Source organism: Urocitellus parryii, chromosome 13 (genome assembly GCF_045843805.1).
Source record: "Urocitellus parryii isolate mUroPar1 chromosome 13, mUroPar1.hap1, whole genome shotgun sequence".
In the NCBI taxonomy this organism is placed as follows: domain Eukaryota; kingdom Metazoa; phylum Chordata; class Mammalia; order Rodentia; family Sciuridae; genus Urocitellus; species Urocitellus parryii.
This window is the reverse complement of record NC_135543.1, coordinates 49,412,234-49,433,452: the sequence shown is the minus strand read 5'-3', so window position 1 is coordinate 49,433,452 and position 21,219 is coordinate 49,412,234. Positions and strand designations below refer to the sequence as shown.

The 21,219-nt window shown below is 42.8% G+C and overlaps 1 protein-coding gene across 1 annotated transcript in view; it reads left to right on the top strand.

Annotated features, from left to right (window-relative positions):
- The window catches only part of Colec12 (collectin subfamily member 12), a 179,457-nt gene extending 158,820 nt beyond the window's left edge, over positions 1-20,637 (top strand). Inside the window, exons 6-10 of the mRNA XM_026380690.2 lie at positions 6,557-7,045; positions 8,005-8,141; positions 9,375-9,484; positions 18,132-18,277; positions 19,950-20,637. Of these exons, the coding sequence (XP_026236475.1) occupies positions 6,557-7,045; positions 8,005-8,141; positions 9,375-9,484; positions 18,132-18,277; positions 19,950-19,969 (902 nt within the window). The 3' untranslated portion in view covers positions 19,970-20,637. The remainder of the gene's footprint in view (positions 1-6,556; positions 7,046-8,004; positions 8,142-9,374; positions 9,485-18,131; positions 18,278-19,949) is intronic.
- The last annotated feature ends 582 nt before the right edge of the window (positions 20,638-21,219 follow it).

Below are 21,219 nucleotides of genomic sequence, written 5' to 3'. Positions count from 1 at the left end.
GGTCTTTAGGTCATTAGGGGTGTACCTTCAAGGGATTGGGACACCAGTCTTTTCCTGTCTTCATCTCCTAGTCATGGGGTAAATAGTTTGCTCCATCATAACTACCCAGCCTTAATGTTCCCCTTGCCTTTAGGTGGCTTTACCTAAAGCAAGGCAACCAATAAGTCATGGACTGAAACCTCTAAAACTGTAAGTTAGAATAAACCTTTCCTCTTTTTTTATTATCCTTTTTTTTATTATCTCAGGTATTTTTCTATAGCAACAACATACAGATGTTTAATAAATGGTTGATTAATTGCATTCAAAGTAGATCTTTTCTTTTTAATTTGAAGAAAAGTATATCAGATTATATCACTGTTTTCTTTCTACCTTGTCTATCCAACCTTACCACTGGAGGTTCTTAACATCAAGGCTTCAAGATTTTAGATGGCAAAAAGAATTAAAGGTATCTCTCTACCTTTTGTTAAGCACCAGAAGATTTGTTGGAAGACACATTTGAACCTTGTCTCAGGGGTAGGATATAGCGCTGGGCACTTCTCAAGGCCTGCAGTTTAGTTGCCAAGGCAGGAAACAAAGTGATTTGTCTTTCATTGAGTTTGAACTGCCTAAGGATCAAGTTTTCAAGGCTCCCAAAGCTCTGGAGTCTGGGGAACATGAGGTGGAGGTTTTGCTGGCATTTCTAACACAGGGCCTGCTATGGTTGTCTTTAGGTATTATTGGAGACTGTGGCCACTTTACCAGCCATATGGGTAACCTGGCATTTCAGAATCTCAAGCCAGGGAGCCACCCAGTTGGCCTTGACATTTAGTTATATGTTCAGCGAATTCGAAAGCAGAGCTCAACAGTGCTTCTGCATGTGGTGTTGCTATTTTCTCGATTCTGAATTCCAGTTGTTTACTACTCAAACTCACAAATACTCTATCATTTCATCCTTGGGGGCTTCTTTTCTTTTTCAATTTATTTTCACCTTAACAGCTGCTCAATAAAATATTCAAGCGAGACCTAAAAGCCTGAAATCATCCCAATAATAACAAGTGATACCAACATCACAGTTCCTATAAGAAAATGGACCCCAGCTTTAACAATCTATTTTTATGAGGACCCAGTACTGACTTTTAAAATGGTTTTAGCTCCTTTTCTCAATGATTATTTAAGAGAGAGGAAAAAAAGCAACTTTTTAGCCTGCATTAGTGAGCAAGACATTATGTGAATCTCCTTATCTATTCTCATAACTAGCATCTGAGAGCAGGGTACCCTCTTCCTGGTGGTTTTCACAAGGCTGGAACAACTGTGGATAAAGATACCAATGACTATGTGCTTGTCAGACTATCCAAGGCCATGAATACTAAGCTTTAGCTTATTAAAATAGACAGGTATCCTGTTTATCATGGATATTTGTGATGTTTTATGTAAAAAAAAAATGGGCTTTTATACTAACCCAGCTGGAAAAATCCATCACAAGTAGGATTTCAGATTTTATCAAAAGCAAAAAGATATCTTCTATATCTATATAAATGAAACAGAATTAGTTGAGAAGAAAGATTCTGTTTTTTCTCTTTTGTTTGTTCGTTTTGGCTTATTATCAGCATTTTTTTACCTAGACCCTTCTGTAATGCTATAGCCATTGTGGGGGAACACATACATGCTACTTGCCCCACTTTTAACACTCGGAACTACACAAGGACATGGCTGGCAGCAAAAAGTCCACCTTCCCCATCTTTCCTAAATGACTTAGGTTGTTTAGTGAGCTTCTCCAGCATAAAAAGAAAAATCCTTGGATTGCAGACAAGAAGACCCAGTGGATCAGTTCTTAGGTGTCCACGAAGTCAGGAAAGACCGATCTCCCCTCCGTAATCCCATAGTGGTAGCCAAGGTCCACAGAACACAGAGATGAGGTAGAAAGTTATCTTTTGGAATAAGGTGAGGAGCACAAGGCAGGTCACCATTCCTTTAAAACCTCTCCTTTCTGAGCTTTCCTGCAGTCCAAAATGTTAGTTTTAGAGTACTGCACCTTTAACAGTGAGGTACATGGATTTGATAGACAGGGTGAGGTGCTGGGTGGGGTAGGGTCCTCAGTAGGACAAATAAGGACTGAAAGATGAGAGGAGGGAAATTTCTATCTGGAGTGACCTGGGAGGATGGCATGGCGGTTGAGCAGGAATTGCACAGATGGTTACAGGCAGAGGCAATGCTAAGAGAAGTGTGGACATGCAGAGGAGACCAGTCCATGAATAGCCTTGATGTCAGATGGTCCAGTTGGGGCTGACTGTTCCTGAGAAAACAGAGCTCAGAGCTGGGCTTAAGGATGACAAGAGGCAGAGTGCAATGAATGGAGAGGAATCGCAGGCAAGAAGATAGCCTAAGAGGCCACTGCAAAGAGGGAAGGAGTATGGGAGACAACCCCACACAGGGGTCATGGCTGGCATATCAGAGAGGGCAGTGATGGTGTGGTGGGAGACAGGGCTGATGGGGAATGAAAACAACAAAGAGATTGAGAAGTTGAGTTGTAGGCACCAGTCTAGGGGAAGTGCTGCGGAATATTCCAGAGAAAATGGACCATCCAATAGCAGATAGAAGTAATAGCCCAGAGCCAGGGGATCTGAGGATAAGGAGGAGCCGTGGACAGAGAGAGGTCAATGAGATGGGTTCAGGGAGCAGGCCCTTCACCCAGTCTCCTAACTTCTCCATTACTGAGCAGATAACACTAGAAGGTACTCGTGTAAGCAAGTCTGAAGCCTAGCCATTAGTACAAACTCTCTTTTCAGCCAGTAGAGGGTCCTGCCAATAAACCCCCAAGCAGCCTCTAGGGTACCTTGAATAGGGAAAGCAAAGTCGAGAGCCCAGGTTCTGCTAAGAGAGCTCAGAGATTAATGGGTAGGCCTCAGGACCATGGACGGCACAAGGGGACAGTGAAGTCCCTCCAGGTGGGCAGAAGGAGATTGTCCTGCCCAGGTGGGAAGGGCTACTTCATAGTTATGGCCTCAGACCAGCTAGGGAGTGGGCATTGGGCAGCAGCAGAGGTGAAGAGCTTAGGGTAGGCTAGGAGGGCTACCGGTCCTTCATCTCCCAGCACTTCTGTCCTAACTGAAGACTTTCTGCTTTTGCGGTCTCTTTTATTTATTCATGAAGAATTATGAGATCTCAGAAACTCTGATTTAGTCAGCTTTTTCATCACTGTCACCAAATTCCTGATAAGAACGATTTAGAGAAGGAAAAGTTTATTTGGGGCTCCCTTTTCAAAGGTCTCAGTCCATAGATGGCCAGCTCCATGGCTCTGGGCCCAGTGGAGGAAAACTGCTGAGCTCCCTGGCTGGGTCAGGAAGCAGAGAGAGTGGAGGGTAAGGAGAGGGAGGGTCCCCAGGGACCCCAGTGACCCACTTGCTCCAGCCATTACCCACCTACCTAAAGTGACCACCCAGTCATTGGTTCAAACTAGGATGGACTAATCAGGCTACAGCTCTCCTAATCCAATCATTTTTATCTCCAAATATTCCTGCATTAACAAGAGCTTTTTGGGGATACCAATGAACTATTTTAATAATGGTGTCCTCCTAGATACATTCAGTTCAATGAAGACCTGGATTCATGTCCTAGCTCCACTAATAGATTGTGATTGTCCATGTCTTATTGTTGCTAGCAGCTAAGTAACTTTGAACAAACATCTTGGTGTCTCTGGTCCTATCTGTCATCATCTTTGCTATGGGAGTAATATGTCACAGGTGAATGTCAGGCAACCTGATTATTTGAATGTTCCTTGACAGCTGTCATTCCTTATGTAAATTCTGACTGTGAACTGTATGGATGAAGTCCTGTTACTCCTGAGAAATTCAAAATAATCCTGTGTGAAGTAAGCTGCTTTTTGGGATGGATAATAGGGAAGAAAGAGCCTTTTTAAGGTGGGCCACCTGATTTATTCCTCTATTGGTATTTAGACTTAAAGCAGCCTGGAGAGTTTGGGCACCTACCTACAATTGGCAGTGAAGCCCACCTAGCTTTCCTCCCATCCCTCTGAGCTAGTCCTCATGCCTCATGGGTGGGTAAGGCTCAGCTCGAAGGACAACAGTGTTGGAGGAGACATTGCTAGAAGATATATAAATTCAAGATGGTGTGCAACAGAGAGGAAGAGGCCAGGGTGTGGTGGTAGTGAGTGAATTATTAGGTCAGTGCTTCTCAACCCTTGATTGCAATTGTTGGTCAAATTCACCTCTGACACACAGCACCTTACATGACGCTTGTCAAATAAGTCATTCACCAGTATTTGTGAAGTTAGTGGGGGGAAAAAGAGGAAATAAGTAGAGGGGAATCCTGATCTCAATCTACACAACATTTCTGCTGCTGTCAAACCCACTGAGGTAGTGTCAACATGGAGCCGATCAATGGGGTACTAAAAAGTTGTGCATCATTAAGATACATTCTAAATACATGAAGTTGAAAGAGTAAGCTTACTAAACAAAAACAAAACCAACCAGGAATCTAACTTGCATTGGTTTGCTGTCACTTAGCATGATAGTCTCAGCAAATGCCATAATTTCATTCTTCATTCTTCTGAGTAATATTCCATTTTGTATATATACCACATGATATTTATTTATTCATCTGTTGAAGGGCACCTAGGTTGGTTTCATAGTTTAGCTATTGTGAATTGAGCTGCTATAAACATTGATGTGGCATATCACTATGGTGTGCTGATTTTAAATCCTTTGGGTATATGCTGAGGAGTGGGATAACCGAGTCAAATGGTTCTAAGGAATCTCCACACTGCTTTCCAGAGTGGTCACACCAATTTTCAGTTCCACCAGCAATGTTTTTATATGTACCTTTTTCCCCATATCCTCGACAACATTTATTGTTACTTTTATTCTTAAAAATTGCCATTCTCACTGAAGTGAGATGAAATTTCACTGTAATTTTAATTTGCATTTCTCTAATTGCTAGTGATGTTGAACATTTTTTCACATATTTTTGACCGTTTGTATTGTTTTATTTATTTTTTAATTCACGACAACAGTGGAATGCATTACAATCCTTATTACACATATAGAGTACAATTTTTCATATCTCTGTATATAAGGTATGTTGACACCCAATTCAAGTCTTCATACACGTACTTTGTATAATGATGTCCATCACATTCCACCATCCTTGCTAATCCCCTGCCCCCTCCCTTTCCCTCCCTCCCCTCTTCCCTATCTAAAATTAATCTATTCCTCCCATGCTCCCCCTCCCTACCCCAGTATGAGTCACCCCGCTTATGTCAGAGAAAACATTCTGCATTTGTGTTTTTGGGATTGGCTGACTTCACTTAGCATTATCTTCTGTATTTTTTTATTCTGTGAAGTGCTTATTCCATTCCTTTGCCCATTTATTGATTGGGTTATAGGGTTATAGGGGAGATTGGTGTTATGTGTTTTCAGTTCTATGTATATCCTTGGTATTAACATTTTATCTGAGGTACAGGTGGTAAAGATTTTCTCCTCCCATTCTGTAGGCTCTCCATGTTCTTGATTATTTCCTTTGCTGTGAAGAAGTTGTTTTTTTTTTTTTTTTTTAGTTTGATGCCATTCCATTTATTGATTCATGATTTTACTTCTTGCATTTTAGGAATCTTATTGAGGAAGTCAGTTCCTGAGCGGACATGAGCCTTACTTTTTTTTTTCTTTAGTTGTAGTTGGACACAATACCTTTATTTTATTTATTTATTTTTACATGGTGCCGAGGATCCAACCCAGGTCCTTGCATGCACCAGGCAAGTGCTCTACCCCTGAGCTACAACCCCAGCCCAGGGCCTACTTTTTCTTCTATTAGGCACAGGATCTCTTGGAGAGATTTCCCATGTTCTTAGATAGACAGAAATAATATTGTCAAAATGGCCATACTACCAAAAGGTCTATACAAATTTAATGCAGTTCCTTTTAAAATTCCAATGACATTCTTCATAGAAAGAGAAAAGGCAGTTATGAAACTCATTCAGAAAAATAAGAGACCCAGAATTGTCAAAGTAATCCTCAGCGAGAAAAGTGAAGCAGGAGACATCACAACACCAAACCTTAAATTATATGACAGAACTGTAGTAACAAAAACAGCATTTGGCACCAAAACAGATATGAAGACCACCAGAACAGAATAGAAGACACAGAGACAACCCCACATAAATACAGTTATCTCATTCTGCACAAAGGCACCATTAACATACATTGGAGAAAAGAGTCCCTTCAACAATTGGTGCTGGGGAAACTGGAAATCCATAGGGAGTAGATTCAAATTGAGCCCCCATCTCTCCCCCTGCACAAAACTTAACTACTTTTTTAAAGTCCTCATCTCCAAATACAGTCACAATCTTGGGTACTAGAGATTGGGACTTCAACATGAATTCCATGGGGAAACGATTTACCCTACGACTGGAGCCAACAATAGTAAAACAGCCCCAGAAGCATTCTTCATGGCATATATTTTGCTAGATATTTTTAAAATTCAGGATAAGATAAATTCTTCATACGTTGAAACTCACAAGGGTCTTCATGTTTATGTCAATTACTTTTTTTTTTTAATGTTTTAGGTCCTCCTGGCCCCAGAGGTCCAAAAGGTGACCGAGGATCTCAGGGACCCCCTGGTCCAACTGGCAACAAAGGACAGAAAGGAGAGAAGGGGGAGCCTGGTCCACCCGGCCCTGCAGGCGAGAGAGGCCCCATAGGACCGGTTGGTCCCCCGGGAGAGCGTGGTGGCAAAGGCTCCAAAGGCTCGCAGGGCCCCAAAGGCTCCCGTGGGTCCCCCGGGAAACCTGGACCTCAGGGACCCAGTGGGGACCCAGGCCCCCCAGGCCCACCAGGCAAGGACGGACTCCCCGGCCCCCAGGGCCCTCCTGGCTTCCAGGGCCTGCAGGGCACCGTGGGAGAACCTGGAGTGCCTGGACCGCGGGGACTGCCGGGATTGCCAGGGGTGCCTGGTATGCCAGGACCCAAGGGCCCTCCTGGCCCCCCGGGCCCATCAGGAGCAGTGGCACCTCTGGCCCTGCAGAATGAGCCAACCCTGGCACCAGAGGTCAACGGTAAGTCTGAGCTTTCCATTCCAGTGGGGGTTGGGAGGTGAGTGTGAGTGTGCTCACCCTGGACTAATGCCACACTCCTGCCCCCTCCCACCATGTTATTTACCAGGGAGGCATCATGGAGGCCACGGACGGCGGCCCCTGCTGTTCTAATAGGCCCTGGTCCAGGCAGCTCACACACCCCACACCACCCAGTTCTCCAGCACTTGTTTATTTGGAGGAGTGGGGCTCTCAAGAGACCAGCACACCCTGAACACTTCCTTAATGACAGCCCACAGCCGGCCACTCCCTGCCACCCTGTCCTCATTTTAGTCCCTTCAGGCTGGGGACAGACAGTGCCCTTGGTTTACTTCATCAGCATGCGGATGGAATTTCTGTGTTGACGCCCAGATTCCATTTCTTTTTAAGAAGGTGTCCTGGAGCCTGCGAGTCCCTTGACAATTCCACCTTTGGCAAACGTGTCATTGGTTCGCATCCAAGCCTGTGAGGCAACCCCCGTTCCACTTGATCTGCTCCAGTGAGACTCCAGTTACCTTTGCTGTTCCAGGAGCCTGGGGGTGGTTCTGGGTTCTCCCATCCAGTTGTTCGGAGGTTCCAGAAGATTCCAGACTGACGATCTCCATCTGCGCCTGCCCTGCTTTCCGTTGTTTCTGTTATTTCTATCACTGTAAAGACTATTCCAGGCACAGAGGAATAAAGAGTCAGTCACAGACGTTCCCAGATTATGTGGTTTTACTACTGTGTGCTCTGTGGTCCACGTGGGAGGACTAGTCTTTACTCTTAGCTTGTCGGTGAACGTCAACCCTGGGCTGCATGCGGGGGAGCCTTGGGTGGCTCCTGGCTTGTGGGTGACTGCTCACTCACAAGGAGCTGCAGCTTGGGCCTCATAACCATAGCTGAGAAGCTGGGTGCATTCTATGTGTTTTTTATTCAGTGTTTTAATTAAACCTTTGTATTCCCAGGCTGTCCACCTCACTGGAAAAACTTCACAGACAAATGCTACTATTTTTCGGTGGAGAAAGAAATTTTTGAGGATGCCAAACTTTTCTGTGAAGACAAGTCTTCACATCTCGTTTTCATAAACACCAGAGAGGAGCAGGTCTGTTTGCCACACACCTGGTGGAGGAAAGCTGTAATTTAAGGCTATGTTACCTCAGGAAATTGCATGCCTGCTGGGGAGTCCAAAATATCAAGAATTCATAGTCACATAAACATGGAAGGCTCCATTATGGAGATACTCTATCCAGTGACTGGAAGTATTAACAGCATTGATGGGAATTCTGTCTTCTTCCTGCCTCTGCCTGGGAGAGAGGGTTTCTGGAGCCTGGAGATGTACAGCTCCTCCCAGTGGCTGTTGGGAGAGTCACAGTGCAGAGAAGCATGAGGTTGTGGAGAAAGAGCCAGAGAACAGAGCACTTGGAGGGCTGGGGGGTGGGAGGCTATGAGGGACAGGACATTTGGCCCTAGGGGGGTCGGGGAGAGCACAAAAGTCTGAGGAGGAAGTAGGGCCCATGTGTGACAACCACAGCAACCACTTAATAGACCCATGCCATATGCTGGGCACTTGGAAGACATTTTCTTTTTTGAACCTCTTTATAATTTCCCATTTTCTAGAATAGAAAAACAGGCCCAAGGAGGTTTAAATGCTGTATTCATAGAACATCAAGAAAATCCAGAGTCGAGATTGGGACTGAGACCCAACTAGCAACAAGGCCAACGCTCTTCCTTTGGTGCCACCCCATTCCAGTGACCTCTTTTCTTTCCCCCCAGATATTTCTAGCAGACATACCCTTAAAAAAAAATAATAAAAAGAGTTCTCTTAAAGTAACTGCTAAGGAAGAGGAGAGCAGCTGAGCCGCTGGGCTTTAGAGTAAGCAGACCCGGGCCCCATCCCAGCTCAGCCCTGTCATCTTTGGTAAATAGGATGTGGTAGAGGCTTAAGGACACACTGCACACCACATGGCCATGGGACCTGGTCCAGAGGAAGAACTTAGTAATGCCACGGCTATTCCCTGTCAGCAGCTCACAGCAGGGCTGGGTGACAGAAGGGAAATGAGGCTTCACTCAGAGGATTCTTGGAGTTGTCTGGGTGATCTGGAGGACAGGCGTCCCTTTAATATCATTCGAAAACTTGGGAGAGGAAAAAGTCAAAGCCCCCAAAACAGAGCCAAATGAAGCAAGCACAACGGAAAGAAGGCCACAGAAGCCACTATACATTTTGACAAATGTCCTCTTTAAATTGTCCCTTTTCCCATATGTTAAGCCAAAAAAAATTCCCTCAGACACCTGTGCCAAGAAATCATAGTGCATCTGCACTGATTTATTTTTTCAGCAATGGATAAAAAAGCAGCTTGTGGGGCGAGACAGCCACTGGATCGGCCTCACAGACTCCGAACAGGAAAACGAATGGAAATGGCTGGATGGGAAGCCTCTGGACTACAAGTGAGTGCTCGGGAACGTCCCGTTGGTGGTCAGATGTGCACCGTTCTGTGTGTCCACCTCTGGCCCATCTTCCTGAAGTTTCTTTCTTTCTGACCTTATATTCTAGCCCTCCTCCCAAGGCAGGCTCCTGGTACCCGGTGTGTATTTCTGCGAGGGCAACTGTGGTTGACACTTGCTATGCCATTGAGTAGGCTTTCCCCCTTTTCTTTCAATGGAGTGAAGTTATTTTTTTTTTCATTTTTAAGACCAAAATCACGAGACTTATAAAAACTTATAAAAGTACCACAGTATGGTACTTCTGGCCAATGTGTGTGTGTGTGTGTGTTAATGCTATCAGGAGGATAATGAAGCCCAGCAACCTCAGGCCGGTTCAGTGTTGATCTCAGATATGTTTCTGAGGACTGGGGACTCCCTTCAGGATGATGCTGGCCTCCAGGAGGCTACTGGCCAGAGTGAGATTATAAACTACAAGATCTTGATGCTTCTACACATGGGAAACTTATATACACCACAAAGTTGCATCATAGTACCATCATCTCCTAAAGGTTGGAAGGTTCCCTGTACATCCCAGGTGGCCTGAGTTCTACAAAAGCAGCACAAAGAATGGAAGCACTTTGCAATACCTTCTCACATCTCCCAGTTGGAAGGAAGATTCTAGAGTTGCCTCCTACCCAGGGGTGTCAGCTCCCTGCCTAATCCTAGCCAGGGATCTAAGGATGAGTCAATTCTATAAATTTGAATTTCACTTCTCTCTACTCTGACCTTGCCTCTTCTAGATGAGGAAATATGCAACAAACTGTTCCAAGTGGGGCAGAACTTATAAAAATCCACCTCTAGAACCATTAGTTTGATGAAAGCAGAGAAGCCAGGCTCAGCAGAGGCTCCATCAGGCCCTAGATCTCACCATAGAGAGAGTGTCTGAGAACAGCAAAGTCCCTGGGGCTGTTCCAGGCCAGGAGAGGAGAAGACAAGAGTGTTCTGGGTTTAAAAGTGACACAGGTATCCAGGCAGCCCTGTATTGGAGGAGTGGCAGTAGGCTCAGAGGTGATGGAGAAACCATGTAGAGTTTTAAAAATGCCTCTGCATGCATATGAGCATGCACATGGGTAGACAGGTGGCTTTGTACTTTTAAATCCTCCACGTGAAGTACATGACTACAGAATATAGGTGGAAACCAGAATCGGGTCATCTCCTAGAAGAAGAAAGAGACCAATTATTAAGGTAGAGCGTTTGAAGAGTTTAGATCTGCCCTGTAGGTGAGCCTCATACTGCTCACTAAGGCCAGTGGATATCTGCCTGCTGGCCAGTCCGATTCTCTGTCTGCTCTTCTGCACCTGTCCTTGGGGGGAGGAAGCTGTGCCCTGGCACACTCTGGCACTCCAGAATTCCCTGACACCCCAACAGGAGCACGCAGAATAGCAGGGATGCGCTTCAAGAGACTTAAAACAGTTTGGGTGTTGATGTCTAAAACAGGAGCTATGGAGGTTTGCAGGTGGGAATGGGAAGCAAAGATTATTAGCGGAAAAGACAAATCTATTTTTTTTTTGACAGCCGAGAGCCAGGATATTTTAAAAGAATTGAAGGGAGCTAAGGAAAAAATCCATCTTCTGCACTTTTCTCACTAGCATGAATGGAAAAAAGGTCTGAGTTAGACTCACTAAGAAATTCAATCTTAAGCCTTCCTCCAAGAAAAAACTGAATTGGCCCATATGGAATGGATTGAGATGGAACAACACTGTCCTCGCCAGCTCTCCCAAGGTGAAACTCGGCTCCTTTTCCCTGGGATCCAGCAAGACTTATGTGATTTGGGTGGAGAGTGCCCATATTAGTACCTGGTCCCTGAGAAGGATTACATCACCAGACACCTTACTAGGAACTTGTCCCCAGCCACAATCACTCTGGAGCCTTCTGCTAGCTCCGGCTCCTGCGCCCCAGCCACAGCACAGACTCTGTGTCTCATTTTCCACCCAAAGGAATACATACACATGTATAAATCCCCAGGATCAAATTCTAAAAGCAAGAATAAATTAGGCAGACATCGTATGAGGTCTCAATAACTGAAGGCTAATTTAATTTGACATATCATAATAAACACTGCTCAGGCTAGAGAAACAGGCAGTGTAGTCAAGGAGAGGAGAAGGAGCACATGTGTTGGAATCAAGCAAGATCTGGGTTCCAGGCCCTCAACCTGATGTCTCAAGGTCCCCTGGGAGTTACTCAGCCATGCAACATCTCGACATCCCCAGGTATAAACATGAGTTTAACAAAATATCTATGCCAGTATTTTGAAAATTCAGTGATATATATATATATATTTTATATATATATATATATAATGTGTAAATATATATCATATATTTGTATACATGAATTTCTTAGTGAATCTACCACAGGCCTTGTTTTACCTTTAAGGCAGTGAGAAAAGTAGAAGAGATGGATTTTGTTTTTTAGCTCCCTTCAACTCCCTGTAAAAAGATCCTGGCTTTCTTTGACTGACAGAGAATTAACTTGGTCATTTCCTTTAATCTCTGCCTCCCATTCCCATATCCAACCCTCCACTGCTCCTGTTTTCAATGCCACCACCTAATAATAATGATAATAATAAATATAATCATGTATGTATATATGTATATATATGTGTGTGTGCATATTATATACTCACATATATATGGTATTTAGTACAGTGCTTGCAATGGGGGACTTGAGAAATATTACCTGCAAGTATTGGTACTATTATTACTATTATCATCATAATCAGTATATTATCATAGTTTGCAATAATCGATATACCATCATAATAGAGTACTACTATCTGGAATTTCTATATTGAACAATGTCCTGACTGAGATGCCACACACAGTATCTCATGCAAGTCTTATGAGAGGTGTGTAAAGAAGACAAGAAGAGTACAATTTCCTGTCATGGTATCGGCACAGAGACTGGGCTTCCCCAGTGTCCTATCCCCAGATGCTTCTTCACCTATTCAGGTCCAGCTTTAGCCTCCTCCTCTCTGTTTCTGAGGGCTCCAAGCAGAGAGCCATGTATCTCCCTTTCTCTCGCCACCAGCAATCATTTCAGGGTCTAGAGATCACAAGAGATTATTATGAACTATTATACACCAACAACTCAGATGACTTAGAAGAGCGAAGACATTTCTAGAAATGTACAACCTATCAAGAATGGAATCAAGACGAAATAGAAAGCCTGAAGAAACCAGTAACAAATAAGGAGACTGAAGTAGTCATGAAAAACCTCCCAACAAAGAAAAGCCCAGAGGCTTCACAGCTGAATTCTACTCAACATTCAACAAGGATTAATACCCGTCCTCTTCAACTCCTCCCCAAACCAGAAGGAGACAGCCCCGGCACCATCGCTCCAGGCCTTGCTCAAGCCACAAAATAATTAAGAGCCTTAGCTTCCCTCTTACCCTTTTCCCAACACACACATGGCCCTTCTGAAACTGTTTAAGGGTTTTGTGGTTGTTGTTAAAGAGGAACTAGTCAAGGAATAAAAGACTCTCTCCTCAGCCTCTCAGCCTCACTGTGCTGTGCCTGCTGAGACCTGCTGGAGAGGAGCTACTGGAACAGACAGATGAAAAGTGACACTGATGTGAACTAGATGCCAAAAGCTCAGGGAACAGACAGACCTGTATTCGGGTTTATAGCCCATAAACCGTAAAGCCTGACTCACCACATCTTACACTAGTTCTGCACTGGAGTAGGACCAGCAGGGGAAAAGGACCTCATGAGATGCACTCTGCCATAGCTTGGGACAGTGCTCGGGCACACCAGTGCCATTTCAGCACAAAGATTGACCGATGACTCTATAGAGTGACAAATTTATTTTGCCTATGAAGGACATGGTTTTTTTTTTTTTTGCTTTAAATAACCTATCAACAAATCATAGCATTAAAAATAAATAATAAACCTACCCTCCTTTCCGAAAAAAGAGACAGTTGGACATCTTACAGTCAGTCACACACATTCACATGTCAACACACACCTGTTTTTCTCATTTCACTGCGTACCTATGAAAACTTGATTCCTGGCCAGCACCTGCCCCCCTGACTGGAGATCGGGGGGCTATTCATAGTCCTGAAATAACATTTGATGAATTATCCTGAAGTCTCCATTGTGAACCAGCCTGTGTGCTGGCCTGTGGGGTCTTTTGGAATATGGAGGCAACAGTGTGGGTAAGAGGTGTTATCTTTGTTCTCAGTTAGAAAAGATAGATTTTCAGGCTGTGTCATAATAAAGGGGATATAACCCTAAAAGGGGATATAGCAGGACTTTGAAGGAGATTTCAGCATTATCTTCTCAGGAAATGACAGAACAGGTAGATAGAAAATTAGTATGGATATGGTAGACATGATCAACTAACTTGACAATTAACATCCATGAGACATTTCACCCAACAGCTGCAAATACTTCCTTTGCAAGTGCATGTGGTATGTTCACCAAGATCAACTATATGCAAGCCCATAAAACAAGTCTCAATAATTTTAAAAGAAACTGAAATTACATAGAATGTGTTCTCTGTCTAAAATGATTAAATTCAAAATTGATAACAGAAAGATCATCTGTAAAATTCAAAATGTTGGGAAATTAAATGAAACATTTCTAAGTAAACCACAGATCAAGAAGAAATCACAAAGGAAATAGGAATGTTTTTAAAACATGAGACTACAACATGTCAAAAATTTGTGGTACGCAGCTACAACAGTGTTTAGAGGACCATTCATATAGCCTTAAAATATGTACATTGGAAACATTTTTTAAAGATTGAAAATCAAAGATCTAAGCTTCCACTTTACTAGGGTAGAAAAATAAGAGCAAATTAATCCCTAAATAAGGAGCACAAGGTCCTTGAGTTCAATCCCAGCACCACACATATACACAAGATGAACAGAAGGAAAGAAACGGTCAATACCAAAAAAAAGCACTGAAATAAAAAACAAACAACAGAAAGGATCAGTGAGAGTAGGGTCATATCAATGCCAATATTTCTACTCTTCATGGAGTAAGTGTAGGTATACCATTTGGTAGCTTGTCATTGTTAATGAAGGCTGTCTGTACCGGGCAGAACTGGATATGTATGGGACTTAGGGTCTGCCCATTGCTCAGGGCAATAAATCTTGCCCTAATGTGCTTATAGTTGCTCACCTGAAATCACCAGAGATGTGAGAGTCTTCCTAGAGCTTTCTCCAAACACTTTATAATCTCCTCTTCCCCTCTGTCTGTCTGTTCTATCCATCTGGAGATCATCTGTCAAGTTTTGAATAACAGTTTTCATCTTTATCTCACAAAGATCAGACACAGGTTGCCTTTCCGACCATGCAGACAGCTCCATATCACATTATATGTTGTGCTTTTTCAATATAGAACCACAGGAAGGCAGGGACCAGAAGGGAATCTCCAGTGTCCTCGAGTTCAATAATAGCCCACGCCAGTCCACACTTCCCATTTCTGCCAGAGTGGGACTGGCTGAGGCTACAAGAGAGGAATCCTCCACATCTCCCTTGTGTTGGGAGAACATTCCACTGCAGAGAAACATTTCTCATCACTAACTATTTTCTGTTCTGAGGCCAGGTCCTTACCAGCAGAGGTTTCTTGGCCATGTGGCCTCAATCTTGTGGTTGATGAGAAAGTCGTAAGTTGTGAGGTTGGGAAGAACTCTTCCCAAGACTGGGAACATGTTTTCTGCCCACATTAGAATGACCCCTTAAATCTGGGGGTGCTCGGTATCACTAGCTGATGTGTTTATGTGTTTCCAGCTCAGTGGAGATGCCAGTCTAGGTGTTTCCAAGGTCCCTGGTGTATTTGGAAGTACATGTGTTGCTCCCTAGTGACCTCTGTGGTGTGTGTGTGTGTGTGTGTGTGTGTGTGTGTGTGTGTGTGTGTGTGTTGTAATAGGGGACTCTGATTTTCAGCACAGGCTCAATCTTTCTTCTTTCCAGAATCTTTCCAGGGTAAGGTGCTATTTAAGCTGACATTCTTTTGCAAAATATATACATTCTGTTTATCTGGCATGTTCTGTTCCATTGTATTGTAAGCACACAGACCTTGGGGTTTTACCCCAAGTCACTCCATGGGATTTTAGCTATTTCAGAGAGATGCTCTGAGACTTTGAATGTTCAATTTACAAGATGAATTGCCCCTGCCACTGGCTTCTGGTTGCCCACCTCCCACCCATGCTGGCTAAGCTTTTAGTCCTAAGAAAATCCTTGAGCTCTGTATGTGAAGAATTCCAGTGACCTAGAAAGCCAAAAGGAGAACAGTGATAAAGCCATCTCCTTATCACTTGGTTATCTTCCAGTCTAGTCTCTGATCTTCTTTTATCTACTTAGCTTGCCATGACTTAAAAGAAAATGCAATATAAAACGGGTCTTCTAAACACAAAGAAGCCATATGTATAGTTTGCCAATTAACAGAGAAATCAAGAATATCAAATATTCCACTCAGGAATTGTAGATCTCCAGTTTTGTAAGTAAAATTAGAATCAGCCCCTTTCATGTTACTGGCAGAAATGGATGAAATGTACATGAACAAGATCAAAAACTACTTGGGCATGATTGATACTTCCAAGGGTGTCCTCCTGCAAGGTGGATAGAACTGCACACACACACACACACACACACACACACACACAAATACAGTAAACTGTTTTTTCCTTCCCACCTTCATCTGTGTCTGGCATCACAGTGACCACCTGAGATTCTGAATTGTTATATAAGTTCCTTGAGAGCTGGGACTTTGTGGTTTGCAATGCTTCGTTGCCATCACCAGCACATAGTAGGTATTTTATGGGTATGGAGTGAGTTTTCTAATTCTCCCTAAGCATCATTCCATTTTTTTATTCTCATCAACCATCAGTTGATGGTTTCCTCTAAATTATCTGCATCATTAGATTTATTTCATTGAGATCATTTTATTTTTTAAAATCCCAAGACACATGTTTGGGCCTGAGGATGTCAGTCGCTTTCCCACCCATTGACAATAAACTTCACCTGTCCTTTCCTACTGCCCTCTGGTTTTGGGGTCATATTGTCAAAAGCTATAGGGCAGTGAGTGCCCCTTGGGTGACTCCAGGATAACCTTTGGCTGATGGGTAGTGATGTGAAGCACCTGCTGCAGGTGTCCTTTCAGACCCGCCACGTGAGGCCAGCTTGTCCTCTTGGGCAAAAACCACAAGTGTCTGTGTGTGAACCTGCATCTTTGGAAAAAAAAAAAAAGAAAAGAAAAGTTCACCTTCAAGAATGGAGTGAGGAAGCACAGCTAATTTACTGCACAAAAACAGAATCAAGAACTGTTAGCTCTGGCAAACTGATTCTTTGAGGAACAGCTTCCAAGGTAACAAGCCCCAAGTGAACTCATCCTAAAGAGTACTTGTTCTGAAGAATCTTGCCTCCACCAGCACAGCCAAACTAGCAGGTTGCAGAGAGGAAGAAATAAAGAGTCAACACACGCAGATCTTGAAGATAAAAACATCTGGGGTCTGGTGGAGCGCTGCTCTCTAATGGAGAAGCAGGTCTAAAGAATTACACCAGCAATCTTTATTATATATGTCTCTAAATCAGATTAAAGACGATGCAAGCATTATTCTTTGTATTCATGAAAGTTACAGTTAGCAACAGTATGCAGCTGTTTCCTCAGTTACATTCTACAGTTGCAATGTGCAATGTTAGGAGCACTGTGCAGGTCTCAAGAAAGTCCATTGTTTAAAGTTACTGGGCAGATTCAGGAGCAGCGGAACTGGTAAACATTGTGGTTATCTTAGCAAGGAAGTTCCTTCTTTCCCAGGAGCTGCTGTGCCTGAGATAAGGTCAAAGCTGATAAGACTCTAGCACCGAGGACATTGCCATAGCAACTGGGCATCCTATGCCTTTGCACAGAAATTTTCCCAGTCACCAAGTAGACCACAGCCATGAAGTCTTCAGGGACCCCAGTCTCAAACACTAGTCTCCCAGTCACTGTCACTGTTTTCCACAGAATCTCTCTCCTCCCAAAAAGGCAGTGAAATATGCAAGTCACTTTCAGTGGGGTTAAATTACTATTTCTTTCTAAAGGAATCAACCATCCACATCTAGCCGGAAAATCGTTACCCATCGTTTGTCACTGTAGGTTCTTGTGGATGCCTATCAAGGTTCTCTCTCCCTTGATGCTTTAACATGTGAGGGACACAGTATCCATGTGTACAAGCATCCCTCTGAGTTCTCACAAGCAGGCATGCGTGTGAGACGAGCATGGGTACGTGCACATCTACATACCCACATCCCCAGAGGTCAGCATTCCAATACTCATTAGGAAGCCATTCATCTCATTGTGTCACAAAAGGAGTCACTCCCTCAGCATTGTGAAGAAGCTCCATGAGTTGATTTCATCATGGCAAAGATAACAAGCCTGCAGGGCTTGCACTACCCATGGCCCTGCAGAACAGCTGCTTCTGATTTTGAATAGAGTAGGCCCTGCTTTCAAACAGTGCCCTTTCATTCCAGGACAAATGACATGCTTCAGGGTTTTTTTTGGGGGGGGGGATGGGGGGTTGGTTTTTTGGTTTGGGGGGTTTTTAACATTCTTCTGCTGCTAGGAAGCAAAGCAAACCTCTGCATTACTATGCAAATAACACTCCGTTTCTGTTTCTTTCAAAGAAATTGGAAAGCTGGACAGCCAGATAACTGGGGTCATGGCCATGGGCCAGGAGAAGACTGTGCTGGGTTGATTTATGCTGGACAGTGGAATGATTTCCAGTGTGAAGACATCAATAACTTCATTTGCGAGAAAGACAGGGAGACAGGTAAGCAGTGGATGGGATTTATGAGGTCACTGCAGAGCTCATGTCCTGTTTCAGGGATAGAGTTAGTAAGGGGAAGGACTCCAAATGCAGGCTCTTCAGTTAGGTTTTGATCTGGTTCTGCTACTAACAGTGGGTTAGATTATTAATCTTAAGGAAATAATAATGGGATATTGATCATTGGTTGTTGTTAGGACTTACAGAAGGTAATAAATGTGCCAGATATATAGGAAGTACTCAATAAATGTCAGACTAACTGGTCCAGGTCAACAGCTTATAATATTGTCACTTAACTGTTCTTTAATATGGCACCAGTGTCACATCTGGATTGTGTAGACATCCATCCATGTTAGCCAACCAGTCAATTCCACATATATTTATTGAGCATCTACTATAGGCCAGATGCTGTGCTACATAATGGAGGGATAGTGTGCATCCTTACAAAAGGTCATAAGCCAAAGAGGCCTTTGGAGATTTTCTGGACTTCAAAAGATATTTATCTAAAGCTTCATTTAATATGTTACCCTCTTCAGAATGGGGCATCAGCCAGGTATGGTGATTCGCACCTGTAATCCCGCTACTTTGGAGACTGAGGCAAGGGGATCAAATGTTCCAGGCAAGCCTCAGCAACTTAGAAAAACCCAAGAACATCTGAGAATGAACATCTTGGTTTTCCCTTCTTTTCTCTTATTGTACTGGAAATTGAACTCATCATTGCTAAACCAATGAGCTGCGTCCCCAGTCCTTTTTAATTTTTCTTTTGAAATGGGGATCTCACTAAGTTTCTGAGGCTGGCCTCAAGCTTGTGATCCTTCTGCCTCAGTCTCCCAAGTTACTGGGATTACAGAAGTGTGCCACTGTACCCAGTTTCTTAGTTTTGTTCATCAGAACTATATTTTGTGGTGGGAGATCAAGGAAATGAGGAAGGAATGCTAATAAGGGTGGGATTTCTTCGGGGAATAATGAAAATATTTTCTACTAAGATTAGACTATTTCTAATAGGAACAAATTTGTGAAAACACTGAATTATAACACTTTAAATGGGTAAATTATATGATGCATGAATTATATTTCAATAAAACTGATATTTTTCAAAGTGGTTGACAAAACCCTCAGGTATATTTTGTTTTGATTAGTTTTGGAACTATCTGGGATTCAAATTATCCATATACCCACTTAACAGTCAATTACTGGATACTTTCAATGTGTCAAATATTGTTCCAAGTGCTAGGGATCACAAGATACATAAGAAACTACACCCTGGTAAGTTGAGGGGAGAAACATGCATATTTAAATGAGCAATTACAGTCAATGCTGACAATCCAGATTTGTAATTTGTGTAACTTGTTTGGCCTTTTGAGATTTGAAGAAGGGATAGGCTTCTCCCAGAATAGATCCTTTCAAAACAAAATTTAGGGCCTGGGGATGTGGCTTGGTGGTAGAGCACTTGCCTACCTATGTATCAGGCCCTGGGTTTGATTCCCAGTAATGCAATAAAGGAAAAGAAATTTAGCATTGACTTAATCTGAATAAGAATTTCTAGACTTTTTTAAAAAAAAAGAAAGAAAATGTTGAATGATGTGTTTTAGGATCTTTCCTAAAGATTTCTCCTTTAGGAAACATTAACTTTATTCAGTAAGCAAAACTAACGTCCATCCTTATTTTTCCCTTCTAGTACTATCATCCGCATTATAATGGACTGTGATGTAATAACATGAACACATTTCCAGACAGTTTCTCAAAGGATGCTCCTTTCTGATTTCATCACCTTCTCACCAAGTTGGGAGAAGAGAAGCACTGAAAGCTAAGTACTGAAGAAAATTGACAACTAGTGTTTGCCATTACCCAAGGACTTGGGTACAAAAATGTTCCCCCACTATGAGATGTCAATTTTCAGTGTGCAGATGGACTGAATTACACAGATTTTTCTCAGCCAATAACCATACATTTATACAAATGTTACCTTCCAACATGGAATGTTCCAATCAGAAAGACCATCATTGGTTGCCAAGCTACGGGAAGAACTTAAACATACACTGTGTGAACAGTACCTTACATTTCTAAAATCCCAAATGTAGGAAAAATATACAGACATACAGATATATAGACCAACTCTTAGTAATAATATGAAATATACTTAAAGAGTTTTTAAAACTTTGTATTTTTGTACAAAATATTTTGCCTTTTACAATTATTTTCCCTTTTATTGGCATTTTACCAATATAATGCATGGAGCCAAAGAAAACAATAATGGTACTAATAAAACATCCTAGTTTTTTTGTCAGATTTAATTCTACCTGATGGCAAATAATTTTTTTTTCAGTTGTGGTTTAAAAATATAATTAAATATATGTGTATATATATTTTTTTTAATGTATCATTTTTTCAGAACAGTGAATCTCTTGAAGTGTCTAGAAATATCCTTGCAGGTTTTTCTGGTACAAATCAAGCCTGAGCACATATATGGCTCAGTCAAGCAGGCTCTGTCTTCAGCCCATCATTTGTCACCACCTTCGATGTGTGCCTGGCCAGCCCCAGTGGAAGTGGTCAATTTCGAATGTGCTTTGGCTTCATGTTGGTGGAGCAGGGGTGATGGAGAGGCATCTGCAGGGTAGGGAAGAGCCCCAGATCTGGATGTCTGGAAGGCCCTGTTTTATGGCTGATGTGGGAATACACATGGTATCAGGCCCACCCCAGAGCTGATACTCAACTATCAAGAGAGTATGGTGTTGCATCAGCCAAAGGCAGAGATACTGGAAAGATGGAACCCGTTATATGCTACCTGGAACATTTGTCTGTCTGAAGTCAGATTCCAAAAACAATTCCAAGGCACATGCACGAGGAAATACAAAAAATAAACTTCTGGCCTCTATCTTGAACTTTTACAAAGAACGTTTCCTCCAAAACCATCCTCCTTCCACTCCTTGACCTGCCTTTGAAAAGTC